Below are 16,998 nucleotides of genomic sequence, written 5' to 3' on the forward strand. Positions count from 1 at the left end.
CACAAATCACCCTGTTAATTAATAAAGAAGAGTTGACATTTTTTAGTGGCCACATGATATGCTCCCTGAGGGACTCTTCATATGGTAGAAGTATGTAAAGTTCCTCATGACTCACCATGTATATAGTTGGCAGCATCGCTCTTTAATTTTTTAGTAATTTAACCGAGAGAATAATCTCAAAACCGTGAATTTGTAATTTTTGCGTATTGTATGTGTATCAGACTCGTGTATGTTTTTTTTTCTATTAAAATCAGAGATAATGGTTGCATGACGTGCAAAATTTAGAAACTTATTTGGAAATTGTGTTATGACTTTATTGTAGTAAAATACGCTGAAAAATATATTCAAAAACAATCTTATCGTTATTTGTAATTACATATTTCGTTAAATAGAATGATATATTATTATAAGTTAGTACTTTAAAAATAACACAGGCCGACAAGGAATTATGCGGAAAAACTTTTTTAACAAGTACATCTAAATTGTATGTCTTTTTGGGTACTGAAAACCTAGTAATTGTTTGTATGTATCATCAACGCTTCATTATTTTTTAACACTAATATGATTTGGCTAATATTGTGATAAATAGAATCTCTTCACTCACGAGACACATATGAGACTTTACAAGCACTATTAGCAACACAAGTAAACATAAAATACAGAGCATGGTGCATATTCGCTACATAAAAAAACTATCAGTATCAAATCATCTCGAATTCCTCGGAAACTTCGTGGAGCCAGATTTTTTCCAAACTGAGCGTCAACGAGCAGCCATGCATCGACCTGAGATCATTCGATTGGTTATAGTCCGGGAGAGAGCAAGGAGAGTAATAGTCCGGGCGCTTAGTTAACAATATATTAAATTTATAAATTTACTCGGATTTAATACAATGCGCTAATGTAATGACGGTAATAGATTTTTATTTCGATGCAGGGCAGCGGCAAGCCACTTATACGCATTTCAACCTCTTTAGGTCTCATCAGAGCGGCATATGTTGCTGCTCTGAATCGAAACAAAGTCTATCCCGTCGTAGGACAATAATTGTCGAAATAATTATTTTCATACATTACAACGCCATCTAATAACAACAAGAGAAATCATAAGATTTCCTACTTGGCGAAACTGAATTCAAATCTTTACCACTGTGCTTTCTACAACTTCCAAAGCAGATAGATTTATGAATTAGGGCAAGGGAATCTAAAATATGCATTCCACATGCCGTTCATCATGGTCAAAATTTGTAGTGAATTCAGTTTCTGGTTAAAGAAATAAAACATAATGACGGTATTACATTTTTTTATTTCTTTACTCTGTTTGGAGTGCCAGAAACTGAATTCACTACGAATTTTGACCATGATGAACGGCGTGTGTGCCTTAAGCGCTGCCTGACTATCTGTGAAGATGGCAACTGAACAGAACGTTCTTTCCTGCCTTTCTATTTCTTCCACGCAGTGATGGATTGCAGTTATTTCCGCCTGGAAAACTGTCACATCCTTAGATAGACTTACCGGGAAATATATCCCTTGATTTGTCCCTACTATGCCAGCTCTCACACCCTCCGATGTTTTTGAGCCATCCGTATACCAGGTAGCAGCGGCTTGTATGGATACACCTTTATTCCAGTCTTCCTTGCCTGGTATCTTAATTGTGAACTTATTGTTAAAGCTATATCTCGTAGCTGTTGCATCGATAGGTTTCCCCATCACAATATCGGCTTTTAGCTCCTCGATTAGCTTTCTGTTGTTAGTAGCATGCATCTGTCTTATATGTCGCTGACTATGGATTAATCTGTGCATCACTGATCTAGCTTCGCCCTGTACAAAGATATGAAGTGGTGGTAGATTCAACAGGACTTCCAACGATATAGTAGGAGTTCTATTACCTAGCAGCCTTATTGCTCCCACTTGCTGCGTCTTTGTCCATCACGTCACCGAGTCGTAGGTTATCATGGATCTAATAACCCGTGTGTATAACCATAGAGTTTGGGGTTAAGTCCCTAATTCTTACCGCACATTCTTCTACATCTGCCCAGGGACATAGTAGCTTTCTGTATGGTTTTCAGAATGTGAGTATTCCATGTAAGCCTATTATCAAAATATACCACAAGGTATTTTGTTTCTTTGGCAAATGAAATCTCTGTTCTTCCCAGCACCTGTGGTTTTAGGCCTTGCAGTGCTGTTTTTTGGTGAAGTTGACGATTTGTGTTTTCTGAGGATTGACTATCAGTCTCTCTTGTTTACACCAGTCGTCAACTATATTTAGGGCTGCTTGCATTTTCTCAGACAACACCTGAACAAACCTGCCTCTGACAACGACTGCTATATTGTCAGCATATCCTAGACAATAAAAGCCTTCTGTGGACAGATTTTTGAGGAGATCATCTACCATGGTTGCCCAGAGTAGAGGGGACAGAACTCTTCCTTGTGGACAGCCTCCACCTACTTTTGCTTTGATGGTTGCTTTACCCAGAGTGGACATTACTGTCCTATTCTCCAGGGATGCCCTTATCCATCTGCATATTACATTGACTTTGAGATAAGCCTATTTAGATCATTATATAAAGTATATTAACCATAAAAAATATATAAAAGATCTTCCCAATATATTATAATTTTATGTCTTTCCAATTTTTAATGTTATGTATGGAAAGGAAGATATTGCCGGTGGGGAGTTTGCAAATTGTTATCGTATATCCAAAAACATACAAATTAGTTAAATATTTAAGACAAAAATTCACTTGTTGGTGTATGTAACATATTCGATAGAAGTGCAAAGATTTGTATTTTTATTTTTTTTTATTTTCAAGGGATAGTATTGTTAAAATATAAAACAACTTATAAACAAGATACATCGTTAGGGATTATCAGCTGTGCTGTCAATTCTTTTCAAACGGAGCATAATAAAACGTTCTTATATTTTTAAATGGGGATGATTTGAATTTTTTGCACCATTTCCATATGTACTCTTAATTGATACAACTAACTGTTGGTCATTCTCATTGCCAAAAGTGGAAAATAAATGTTTCTATGATCATGCTGACTAAAAAAATCCAAAGTTATCTCGTTAATCATTTAAGTAGTACAATATCTTTAACAAGATTGATAACTAAATGCTTACTCAAATTTTACGTACTCAAAATAGTAACATTGACGTCAAAAGTAATGATGACATATCACAAAGATAACTTGCATAATATTTGTATTATATGTAGATTATATTAAATAACATCACGATTATTTACTCTTTAATGATTGCATAGTAGATTCTTTTGTCTTCTATTTATGGAGCTTTCGGTTTTATGACGGAGATCGATTTTGTCTATGATTTTAAGTAAATCGATATTTAATTTTGTCATTAAAACCTAACCTAACTTAACCTAATTTTCGTACAATTGGTTTTCAACTGACAACAGTTCAAGATTTCCGAAGTGGAAATTGAAACGTCAATAAACGTACTTTAACCTTTAATTGTGGCTTATTCCCATTTAAATAGTAATTACTTCAAGATAATCCACGATCATGTTTTTACACACTTTTAAGTTGAAAAGTTTCCAATAATTTATTACATATACATATACGAGACATGTTTTTTAAGTAAGTACCGTTTTGCGATTCCGCCGCCGCAGCGCTACGGTCGGCGTTCCGCGCATGAGCGCTGGTTACCTACATCTCTTGTCTACGCACTGACGCCATTACAGTCTGATTCTTCATTGTATACTTGTTTACTCCAGTGTTTAAGATGCCTCCAACAATCGCGAGTCACGCTGATTTGAAGTACGGGCTGTTATACGATTTCTTAGTGCTAAAGGCGTAAAACCGATCGATATTCATCGTGAGATCGTTGAAGTTTACGTACAAAACATTATGAGTGATGGAATGGTAAGGAAATGGGTGAGAGCATTTAAAGATGGCCGCACAAATGTACATGATGAAGAACGGAGTGGGCGTCCTTCGGTCGTTAATGAAAATTTGGTGCAGAAAGTGGACGAAAAGGTGAGAGAAAACAGACGCTTTACAATTTCATCATTGTCCGACTGCTTTCCTCAGTATCCTCGTAGTGTTTTGTATCGCATTGTTACCGAGAACTTGAATTACCGGAAATTGTGTTCACGTTGGGTTCCAAAAATGTTGACGGATTTGCACAAAACCCAACGTTTAGGCAGTGCATTGACTTTCCTTGAGCGGTACAACAGTGAAGGTGAAGATTTTTTAGACCAAATTGTTACTGGTGACGAAACGTGGGTGGCCTACGTCACACCAGAATCGAAACAACAATCCATGGAATGGCGACATTCATCATCACCCAAAAGAGTGAAGTTTAAGCAAACAATTTCTGCCCGGAAAATCATGTGCACAGTTTTTTTGGACAGAAAAGGAGTATTGCTAGGGGAGTTTCTGCCTCGTAATGAGACAATGCAGCGTCTTATTGTGAGACATTGAAAAATCTGCGTTGTGCAATCCAGAACAAAAGACGTGGCAAGTTGAGTAAGGGTATCGTTTTGCTGCATGACAATGCCCGTCCACATGTGGCTAATCAGATGAAAGATCTCATCAAATCATTTAAATGGGAAACTCTAGATCATCCTCCATACAGCCCTGATCTGGCGCCCAGCGACTACCATTTGTTCCAGCACTTGAAGAAACACCTGGGCGGTCAGCGTCTTCAAGACGATAACGAAGTCAAAACATTTGTGATGCAGTGGTTAACAAGTCAGGCGGCAGAATTTTATCAGGAGGGTATTCAAAAACTGGTGCCACGTTATGACAAGTGCCTCAATATTCACGGAAATTATGTAGAAAAGTAGATTAAGGTACAGGCTTTCATGTAAAAATAAAATTATTGGCATATCTTTGCACGTCTTTTTTTAATTCCAAAACGGTACTTACTTAAAAAACACGCCTCGTATTTATTTATTTATATACTGAATTCTGTGAAGACAATGAGATGATCATTACAAACACATGGGTTGAACTGACCAAACGATGCCTATGCACTTTGAAAGCCCCATTTAATGTTATTAGTATTTCTGAATCTTCAGGATCAAATAGATTATTTACATAAGTTTCATCAATGCTGTTAGAAGAGTAAACACAATTCCAGCAGCTTTATTGGAAAAGATAGCAGACAGAACTTATAATAAATGTAGTCCAATAGGCCAGAATTGCAGAAGAATGATCAAGTACTTACTAATTACTGTTGTATTGAATGGAAGCATGGACGCCAAAAGCACCAACGATGAACCGAATTAAACCATTAGAAATGTGCATATATAAACGAATATAATGTTGAGAAAGGTCAATAATTGAGATTTACTAAAGACTGTTGAGCATATATTGAAAAGAGAGATATGAATTAACGTATGAAGCTTATATTCAAGGGAAACATTTTTTTCATTTTCTATTTTCTATAATTTTTTCGTTTGAAAGTACCATTTCCGGCCCATTCCCATTTTATGCCATCCACAGTTAGTTTTTTGTACCCTATCTTCACGTTTTTATCTTCAGCTCTTAATTACTTGCCTCTATTTACAATTTCCTGCCTCATGTGTCTTTCCTTTTTCTTCAGGTCATCGTGATGAAGATCTTTTCTCCGGTAAGAAATCTGAGTTTGCTTTTTTCTTTCATTACCTTAATTTTTTCGCAATAATCCTTCATTTGTACCAGACATATATTGTTTTTTAGCTTCATTGCAGATTATATTTAGGCGTCCTCTTTTAGGTACTTTTGTATAAAATCTTTTACGTTATTTTTTAAGAGTATTTCATCTGTTGCGACTATTGGTAGACCTGTAATTACAGGTTATTTCTTTTCATCTGTTTTTCAAATCTTCTACTTTGTTTTCAACCTGGGTAAATTTGTTTTTTGTTTCTTCTAATTCTTGTTTTATCTTTATATTTTCTTTTTTCAGCGCTTCGTCTCTTCTCTATATTCCTTATTTTCATTCCTGATTTCTTTCAGTTCCCCCCATCATCTTCTTGAACACACTTATAACGTCGTCCTCGTTCTCGGAATCTTCTTCCCTTGGTTTTCTTTTGCTTGGAGTTCTGGCAGTTTTTTCGCTCTGCAGGAAAGGTGAAGTTGACCCTCTATCTTTTCTTTTCTTGCCTTCTGACGCGTTATCATCACTGTCCGTGTGCATCATATCTGTTTTTAAGGACCGCGAAAGGAACTAGATCCGCTTATTTTTAACTTTGGCAACGTCGCAAAACTAATGGACAGAGTTCTGCCAGTCAGTATGACTGTTTCGAATTGTAAATAATCTTACTCTTATCACTTCAAACTCTAGTTTTTACTGAAAGCGACGTGAATGCACGTAAATATTATTATAAAATGGAATAAAAATGTTGGAATATTCTACAAAATGTAAGAATATTAAAAAAAAATGTTTTTGTTGTTTTGTATTTTGACCAAATTATCAGTTTGAAAATAAAAAAAATCTTACGAAACATTATTATAAATTATTTTTTATTACTAACTTTGTTCTTGCTTCTGTGCTGTGCCGTCTGTGTGCCTTAATAATTGTTGTACTAGCTGTACTAGCATCACAGTCAGCATTATTTAGTAGCCGATGATTTTAGCTTAACAATTTGTGGTGGCCAATTAAAATAAAAAAGACTTTGAAGGTATAATTTTTTTACTAGCAAGATCCAATGTCCCATCGAATAATAGAGAAAAGGAGAAGGGATAGAATGAACAATTGTCTCGCCGATTTGTCACGATTAATACCCACAGAATATTTGAAAAAAGGTCGAGGGAGGATCGAGAAGACGGAAATCATCGAAATGGCTATAAAACATATGAAATATTTGCAACAGGACCAAGGGAATCCAACTGAGCACTATCGGTAAATACAGTAAGATTTTTTTAGTTTATATTAGTTCATTATCATTCATTCATTTCGTCTTAGATATTCATATTGTTACAACTTTTACAAGTCCTGCCCTGAACTTCCAAAAAGTCGAGAACTTAAGTGACAGGTACCGAAACATCTCGAAGGTCGAGGAGGTGCATAGAAATCCCCAGAATCGGCTCGAATATATTCTTTAATATAAACGACCGCTTGATTTATTGCTGGTCAATTATAAAAGAAATTTTAAGAAGAAATAAACGTATTTTAAACTTAATTGTGGTTTATTCCCAATAAAAATAGTAATTTGATAAAGACAATTTAAAAAAGACTTTGAACAAAAAAAAACACATGAGTTCGGTTAACAATGTTCATAAAATGTCTTACTACAAAACAGTTACGGGAACGGCTAGAAGAACGTGATGATGACTGAAGGAAGTGTTCATCATCAATGAAGAAGACCCAGAAAACATTGAATTCCATTCGGCAGATGGAGCAATAATGAAAAAAATTGTCGATGAAACACATCTAGAAAAATCTGTGAAACTTCTCGAAAGACCGACGGGAGATTCAACAAAACTTCGTAAATGGTTTAAGTTTCTAGAATGCCCGAAGAAAAAGTCAACGACAATTCTGAAATGATAAAAGTATAGTTATAGGAAGTTTATAGCAAGACCGATGAGATAGATTGACAGAGACAATGATTGACAGGTCAATCATCAACTGAGACAGATGCAATTGATCCAAGTCTAATAATGAAGCAAGACAGTTTCATGGAAAGAGGACTTGTTAGAAGCTATTGTGACGGCCAACCATTGGACAGAAGAAGAAAATACTGTTTCTCGGATGGCGGCTTTACGACATGAAGCTGACATTTTATGAGCGATTCCAAACGTGCAAGAAAAACTGTATCAGATTTTATTCACTCGATTGGAAAAAAAAGTTTTGCGGCTGAACATATACAATAAATGTACAAACCTCAACTGCCCAGTAGAATCCAGAATGCAAATGAGAAGTTCCAAGAATTTGAAGCACACATTGCTCCCATGGTAGGTTTGGCTTACCCACAAGTCTCTGATAATGTCTTAGAAGAAATATCAGTAAATACGTTCGTTAATGAGTTGAGAGGGCGACCTCCAGAAAGATTAGCAAGACCAAAACTGTTACATGAAGCTCTCGCTTTGTAACACTAAACCTTTAGTCAAATTTCACGGGGCCATCAAGTTGGAACCATTGTAGGAAATAAACACAGGGATGAACATCTCGAAGAAATCGTCCGGAAAATAATTTCTGATACGATGAAAAAGATCGAAAATTTGAAAAAATAGAGTGAGCCGCATTGGAAGGGCAATCTTCCTCCTGTAAGAAGAAAAATAAAGTTCCTGTAGTTACTGTTAACATAACGTCCTCTTGTGAAGTACATACACTTTACCACGTGTGACGAAGTACCGTCATAAATGATCAATGCCAACCTCAACAGGGATTTGTGATCGAGACGGTCGGATCTAAGAAGGAAGCAATGTTAATAAGTTTTACAAATCCTGACTTGTTTCAAATAATTTGGAAACATCTCTAAAGTCGAAGAGGTGTATAGAAATCACCAGAATATCTCGAAGAATAAATATGTAATCCGTTATTCTCGAATTCTTTAGTTAATTTTATGTTAGTGTCAATTTATTTATATATTTTTGACTCACATTAGTAACTATTTCATCATTTATTAGGTGTTAGTAGGGTATTATTGAATATTTTCGAATATATGTCGCACGAATAACCACCATCGACTTTTTTTAAACAATAACCATAATATTATTTACTGTTTTAGGCTAGGATATCAAGAATGCATGTCGGAAGCGATGCGATTCATGGTAGAAGTGGAAGGGCATTTTCCACGTGAAGCCATTTGCGTCAGGCTGTTGAATCATTTACAAAAACACGGAGATTCGATTTCCCGTGCTGCGTCGTTCAACGGGAACCACCATTCTTCATTGTTGACAGAACACATTGTGCCAGTACCGAACATACCAGAACCAAGTAAGTCATGCATGTACGAGCCCCTTTCCATATCAGTTAGTCCAACGTTAGATTGATAAGAAAACTAAATTTCAGAGAATAAAAATAAAAGCGCAGCGTAAATTTTAGAAGTTTTAGTGCAGCGAAAAACATTTTTGTATTTTTTAATTATAGAAAATATTTTATAACGTAATGAAAACTATTGATTAAACAGAAGAATAATAAATAAAAAAAAAGCATAGAATAATGTAAACGAATCCCATATTTCTTGCAATTTTTCCTTCTATAGTTTATTTTTATGAACGAGAGAGTAATTAGCATAATTTTAACTGGTAGCTCCGACCACTCCATGGGCGTGCTCAAGATTAATTGAAAAATTACTTTGAATAATTGTAAAAAATAAATGAATTATTTCAGTGTTATAAAGTGTTATGTGTACGTAAACAAAAGTGACCTCTTTTATCACACACTATATTAGAACTGACTGGCCTACATTAAAAAGGGTTTTAAAAAATTCACATTTTTTTTAATTTTTAAAAATTACAAAAGAGAAAAAGAGTTTTTAAAACCGTCTAAGGTATGTTAAATAGATGAATAAAAATATTAATATAAAACTTACAGCTACTTGTTACAAATCTAAATCAGATTCAGAAGATGAACTTTCAGAACCAAGATTTATAATAACTGGCTCGATCATTTTATCAGTAATATTGTCCAGCTTCCACATTTTTTCCTCTTCTTTAATAGTGTGATTTACTGCCTTTTCCCAGTTTTCAGGTTTTACATTATTTACGGCCTCCAAAAACAACTGTTTAACATCATGAATTTTAAAAGTGGTATTTTTTCTTGAAACTTCCCTCTTTATCTGTGCCCATACCAGTTCAATCGGGTTTAATTCACAATGATATGGTGGGGATCTAAGTACTGTCATTCCACGAGTTTTGGCAATTTCATCAATTTCGTATTTTTTAAATTTTTCTTTATGAACGGCACACAACGAATAAAGTTCCTTTCTTATAGATCCGGGATGGTACGTAATATTTTTTAAACTCAGCCAATTCTGCAAGTCTTTTTTTAACCACTTGGTTGTGGGCAGTCCTTCTATAAGTCTGGAGTGATAACTTGCATTATCCATTACTATTACACAGTTCTTAGGAAGAAGATCTATCATTTGTTCGAACCATTCTTGAAAGACATCAGCGTTCATGTCTTCATGGTAGTCACCGGTACGAGTTGATTCAAAAGTTAATAAACCACCTTCAACAAAACCGTCTGAACTGCCAATGTGTACTATTATCAGCCTGCGTCCCTTTCCTGATGGTGGGTTTAAACCAGTAGATAAGTTATTTACAAAAGCGTGCCTTTGACTTGTAACAGTTTCATCCTGCCAAAATTTATTTGGTGTATGACCCTCGTTGATCCATGTTTCATCAAGATAAAATATTTTTCTTTTTTGGTTTCTCATTTCCTTTATGGTTCTTAGAAAATGTCTTCTCCATATGACAATATCGCTTCTTTCTAATAAAATAGACTTTTTGGGATTCTTTTTCCAGCGGAAGCCTATTTCTTTTAAAAGTTTCCATAACGTGCTTCGACTCATTTCTGGGTAATCCTTATCATCTCGAACTGAGACAAGAACTTTATCCAATGTTGGAAATTCTTGTCTAAAGAAGAATTCATGCACTTTCCGTCGAAGTCCTTCTTTAAAATGATATACTATTTGAAATTTTGGTTTCCCTGGAGCATTACGTGGCATTTGAAAACTACCACATTTCTCTTCTTTAATAACTCTGTAAATCGTAGATTTCCCAACACCAAGTGTACTGCTAACTAACTCAACGGTCTCATCAACACTTTCACATAAACGTTTGTCTGTAAATGATTTAAAACAATTAAATATTAATGTTTTTTCATTAACTGTTAGAGGACCAATTTTTCGGCGTTTACACGGCACTTCCAACTTTTCCATAACACTAGTATACACAATAAACTGCACCTTGCAACTGAAGTACCTACTTTTAGTGAACTGTTAAGAATTTTGAATACGCCACTTGGACCTTCCACAAAATGGAAAAACCCACTATCACATTTTCTGTGGAATAAGTTTAGAAGGTAATTATCTAGTCAATTACTGTCGTAGATTCCTGGAATTAAAGAATTAAATGTTTGATTGTTGAAACCCTTACTTCGTGGAATGCACTCATTTCAGATAAAATAAAACGTTTTATTTTATCTAAAGAATTAAACTTTATTTTGCAAATAGGCAAATAATTAAACTTTATTTTGCAAATAGATAAAATAAAACGTTTTATTTTATCTAAAGAATTAAACTTTATTTTGCAAATAGGTAGGTACTTATTAAACTTTTATTGGTTATATATAACCAATAAAATAAACATCTTACATTTCTTGCAAATTCATTAGTAACCTCCATCACTCCGACACTGGCAACCTTATTTAGGTATTAGCAACCCACACAACTATTGTATTCTATTCTGCTCCAACCTTTATACCTGGTGGTCATACTCAATTTAAAATTGTTTTCCTATATACTTCTGTAAACTTGTTGACAAATATCTGTTTTTCATTGAGTCACCCGTATCAACAGTTTAGGGATTTGCATACATAATTTATTGTTTTATTACTCTCTCATACATAAAAATACACTATAGCTTTGTTCATTTCGCGCCACAAAGTCTCTATCAGGGACAAGTCGGGACTGTTAGAAACCCATTTCAGAAGTGGTATGCCATGGTCTTCAATCCATTTGATCTTCAATCCAATCTTTTTTGAGGTATTACAACTTGCGCCGTCCTGTTGGAAGACAAAATCTTTTTGATCGCTGATGTTAAACGGTCTTCCATAATCGGTAAAAGAGATTCTTCTAAAATATTCAAATATTTGTCCGTGTTTACAATCCCATCGATAAAATATAGCTTTCCCACACCTTTAGACGACATGCTGCCCCAGATCATGACAGATGCAGAAAATTTGACTTTTCTCTTCATACAGTCGGGATGGAAAGCTTAATTTTTCCTACGAATGACGCGACTCCTACTGTCTCCAACACACACTTTAAATCTGGACTCATCACTCTATTGTATTGAATCTTATGCTCTTTTGACCATCTTAGTCTATTTTTCTTTTGTTGTCATGTTAAAAGTGGCTTTTCCTTAGCCTAAAATAAAATGAAATTTACTAGAACAAAGCGTACTAATTTTTTCAACCATAAAACTTACTTTGTAAGTACCAAATCCTAATTTGTGGGTCTCTCGGTGACATGTTGATCTAGAAACGTGTCTTCCAATAACGTCACTCCATAAAACGCTTAGCTCCATATAATTTGCTCGTCGATTTTTCACTATAATGCGTCTTAATGCCCTTCGATCTGCTTCGGTTATTTTACTTTTTCGTACATTTCTAGGTTTTGTGACGACCGAATCTGTAGTTTGGTATCTTCTGACTATATTTCTTATACTATAGCGTGACAATTGCAACATCTTCGCGATTTCCGATTTGGATTTTCCAGAATTAAAAAATCTAATAATGATTGAACAAATTTCTCATTTCTCAAAATGCCATATTAATTAATATGGAAACAAAAAAACATGCAGAGTATAATTTAATTATAAAATTTGCTTAAATTGCAAATTGAATAGTTGGGCCAACTGATATGGAAAGGGGCTCGTACTTTCATAAATACATATTTAAAAAAATATGTGTCCTAAGTGTAGCACTTTTTTTGATCATCAGTATATATAACGGAAATATAAGTTTTTATACTTCTATAATAGATAATTTCGATATAATTCAGTTAAAAAATCGAATCTTCTAGATTATCGGTGACTCATCAGTGCTCTAGATGCCGTTACAGGTCCGGTTTGACTGCAATAGTAGTGGCGCATTGAAAATTTTATAGATTTTAATCTACATTTTCGGTGTACGGTTTTGAAGTGGAACATGTTAGTCAGTAAAAAACAGGCTTCGTTGGCCTTTATAATTTTTTTTGAATGTCTGTTCTTTGTTCACTCCGTAATTAATTAGACTCTTATATATGTGAAGCCTGTGTATAATTCATGTTATTTAATACTTCTTTATATATATTAGAGAAATGTGTGAAAAAACGTTGAAAAGATTTCTTTCGAGAAACGAGAAATCATTCCCGGTATATAAAGTATTTTTATTTTCAGTTTCAAATGACGTAACTCCCAAGACAGTAGGCTACTCCCTGCCCAAAATGGAACCCGAACCCAACAACAACAACGGCTCCTACATAGTAAATCCTAATAGTCAGATGGTGACAGAAGCCGAGTACGAGAAACATGCAGACCACCCAGAAACCCATGCGATGTCCTACAAATATAAGACCAATATCAAACTGAGGTTTAACCAAGACAGTAACGGGGGCACTCAAGAGCCCTCCAAAATTCAGAAACTAGAAAATGGAAGAAGAAACTCGTTGACGAGTATAGAAAACCAAAGGTGAGAGTTTCCGTATTTTTTCTTCTTTCTAATCCATTCTAACCACTTCAAAATAGATGTTTCCTCTTTTTTTTATAATTTTTTTTTTAATATCAATCGCATGATTTCCACGGAAATATTTTGTGACAATAAAACACTATAGAAAACATAACTAACACAATATCATGCACAGATCTAGTCTTATGGGTAGAGTACATATAACTGGATATATTTTCAGTTCCAGCCATAGCTCCCCTCCAAGCAGCGAGCCCTGCACACGAATCTCAGACAGCGACAACACCCACAGAAGATCTCCTTCGGACAGCACGTCCTCAGTACACAAGCTGGAACCTCCCAGAGCCGAAGTGATCCAAAGGTACTCTCCCAGCATCAAAGCGCCGATTCCAGTAGACACCAAACAAAATTTTAACGTCCCGATATTCGTCCTGCACGCCAAAGGATCATATTACATCCCTCTCACCATCGATTATAAGTCCCTACTTCCGTTCCTGCACAATTATGATTTGTTGGAGAACATGCCCATGCACGTCCTTCATCCTGTCACTATAAACGTAAATTTTTCTCCAAACTTCAGCGAAGGTAGCAAGTATAACGTCAACAATTGGCATTAGACAAATGAGGAAGTACTAAAAGGCTGTGATGGTCAGGTTAACTCTTAAGACTGATGTAAAAATTATTACATAGGCTGTAGATAACAGGTAAAAGTCTTTATTTTTAGACCTAAATATGTAAACTTTTATTCGAAGTGGAACCTGATTGATAAATGTTCATTTTTGTATAATGTTATGACATATTACTGTATATTTTTGTTTTTGTTTGAATTTTTCGTTAAAAATTGGACACAAACAGTAGTCGGACATCCTTACTGGGTTAATATCGTATAAATTTGCGAGGAATATCAACCTAAAGCCGTATTTTGCCATTCTATTAGGCTTAGTAAGGTACAAACTTCATGTCGACGCTTTTAAAAACACATTTAACAAAGTATCTTTTGTTTGGACATATCTTCGCCATTAAAAGCAACTTTACAACATTAGACAGTTTGTTTCTAGAAAATTAACAAAAGTATGGGTAGAAAAATTTCAAAATTCAATGTCTGAGATATCTGCAGCTCTTCAAATAGAGGCACAAGTGGGAAACATACACAAAAAAAAAAGAATCTATGTAAATGATACAAAAAGAAAGAAAAATAACTTTCGCAATGCGCAATCTACACCAATCAAATGGAACTATATCAACAAAAAGTTACTATCAACTACCTAAAGATCACGTCTGAGAAGATTAAAAAAATTAGAGACTGCTTAACGGATTTTTGGTAATACTTCAATGATTTTTGACTTATTTTCACTGTATTTTAGTCTTTAAGTAGACATAAAATTACACAAGGGATCAAATGAATCCTTATGTTATACTTCTTTTAATTTTTTGTAAATTTTTTTGTCTCGTCTAGATTTACGACTGATTTTAAGCCAGTAGTATTATTATTCTGCACTATTTGCTATCTAGCTGTTTACTTTTCAATAATATCCAAAATTTGTCTTGGATAATCTTGTCAGAAGCCTTTTTGTAGTCGATGAAACAATCACAAAAATCTTTGTTGACTGTGTAGACAATATTGTAACAAAAGAGAACTGAATAGCAATGAAATGAATACCCCGAGTTATTTATATACTTTTTTTACGTCTATAAACTGTTGTTTTGTGTCCAATTATTAATGTGACAGCCTATACAGCTCTAGTTGTCCAATATGGGCCTTAGCTACTTTCAGGGATCATATCCTGCTGAAACAGGACTCGGTGGATGGCCGCATTTTTTGCCTTGAACGTATTCGAGGAGGTATTGTCACTATAAAATAAAATTTTATTGTAAGAATATATATTAAATACAAATATTGTTTAAAATGTGTGTTTTATTGATTTTCCTTGTGTTCCTTATTAATATATCCCGAGAAAATGTGTTTTTCTAACAAAATAATTTTCTAAAGAGCACTCTATAAATGTTTCAAAAATAAATATTCTTTGTAAATAAATACTACATTAGCGTTGATTTAAATTATAAAATTTTGATTTTATAGAATATTTACGTCACAAACTTAATATTTTCATCGTGCCATCTATACGAATAGGCCTAAACTAATTCAGAATTAAATTAATTAGTTAAGACATTACTCACTAGATGTCGCACAAATGAAGTAGGTAACTGGTTGCATCAGAATATAGGACTTTCATCAGCCGCAAGAAGAGGAGTCGCAAAGAGAAATTGCTATGCGATTGCCGCGTTCAAGCCCCTCAATCACCTCGCTCACAACATTAAATACCGCGTTCGTAGTAGAACGAGCACTTCTGAATCCATATTGTGAGTTGCTAAAGTAATTATTTGACTCAAAATACATAGGAATAAAAATGTTGTTTGATAGCCTTTTCAATCACTTTCCCAAAAGTAGAAACAATGCTTATGCGATCTCTCCCGCGCTCGATATATCTGGCAGCTTCTCGTCGTCTCGAGATGCAACCGTTATATGGGCTACGTCGAATTCATGTTCGTAACACTGCTCCCCTCTTGGATTTGAGCGTCTCGATCAGCAACTGTATATGTAGGTCCAGGATGGCGTAATCTACAAGACCATCCAGCTCTGCATGAACTCCTCAGAAAGAAATAACAGTCTACTGTCTTTGAAGGACACGATCTCTTCGGATTAATGCAACAAACAGTAATTAGTACGACGGTTTTTCGGAAGATCACTTCAAGCATGCTTCTGCCAATCTTCCAATCCAGATTTTCTAGTGCATGGCCTATCTTGGATAAGGCCAAATTCTTGATGTCATAATTGCACACGATTTTCTTCAAATCAGTTCTCACTTCAAATCAAGTGACTTCCTGGTCACCATATACAGCAAAGATCGAGGACCATCTTCCAATCTCACTACTCTTCCAACTTTAGGCTGCTGATTTTTTAACTCGTCCAAACGATCGAACTTCTTATAAAATACGGACGAGATTCCTTTAGTCATCTCAAGATCTTGGGCAACACAGTGGACTAGAGAGACGTTATGCGGAACACTACAAAGGTCCTGCTGAACTTCTGTGGTCACGCCGAATCTAGCACTCTTTGTCTCTGCGTAATTTGACATAAATTCATTAAAGCTTGGTCGCCGGTCATCTTTGATCTCATGTTGAAGGGTTCGTGCTTCTTCTGTTTCATTTGAGCCAGCATAAGGTGCAAGACGATTTACGTGAACTACTTTTGGTTTACCTTTCGGCAACTTCTTAATTCGGTACATTATGTCATTTATTCTCTTTTTAATTTCATACGGACCTTCCCATTGTCTTTGCAATTTAGGAGACAAGCCTCGATGACGTTGTGGATTATAAAGCCAAACAAGATCACCTACTTCATAGCTTTCATTCTTGCATCGAGAATCATATTGATCTTTCATTCTGTCACTGGCTAACTGAATGTGTTGTCGGGTAAGTTCATGAATGTTGTTCATTCTTAACTTCAGGCGGTCGACATAATCTTCGCTTGCAACATGTTCTTCGGAAGGTCTGCAGCCAAACTCTAGGTCGCAGGGCAAACGAACTTCACGACCTAACATCAGGCAGATTGGAGTCTGACCGGTAGTTTCATTCACGGCCGAGCGGTAGGCCATTAGGAA

At 35.1% G+C, this 16,998-nt stretch overlaps 1 protein-coding gene across 2 annotated transcripts in view; it reads left to right on the top strand.

The window, feature by feature from the left end:
- cwo (transcription factor cwo) overlaps positions 1–15,237 on the top strand; it is a 47,471-nt gene extending 32,234 nt beyond the window's left edge. The window contains exons 4-7 of one of the 2 annotated variants that reach the window (XM_072522127.1): positions 6,642–6,844; positions 8,673–8,881; positions 13,051–13,342; positions 13,560–15,236. In XM_072522127.1, the coding sequence (XP_072378228.1) occupies positions 6,642–6,844; positions 8,673–8,881; positions 13,051–13,342; positions 13,560–13,953 (1,098 nt within the window). In that variant the 3' untranslated portion in view covers positions 13,954–15,236. Of the gene's footprint in view, positions 1–6,578; positions 6,845–8,672; positions 8,882–13,050; positions 13,343–13,559 lie in introns of both variants that reach the window. The other variant, XM_072522128.1, reaches the window with a different exon arrangement.
- The last annotated feature ends 1,761 nt before the right edge of the window (positions 15,238–16,998 follow it).

Source organism: Diabrotica undecimpunctata, chromosome 2 (assembly GCF_040954645.1).
Source record: "Diabrotica undecimpunctata isolate CICGRU chromosome 2, icDiaUnde3, whole genome shotgun sequence".
NCBI lineage: Eukaryota > Metazoa > Arthropoda > Insecta > Coleoptera > Chrysomelidae > Diabrotica > Diabrotica undecimpunctata.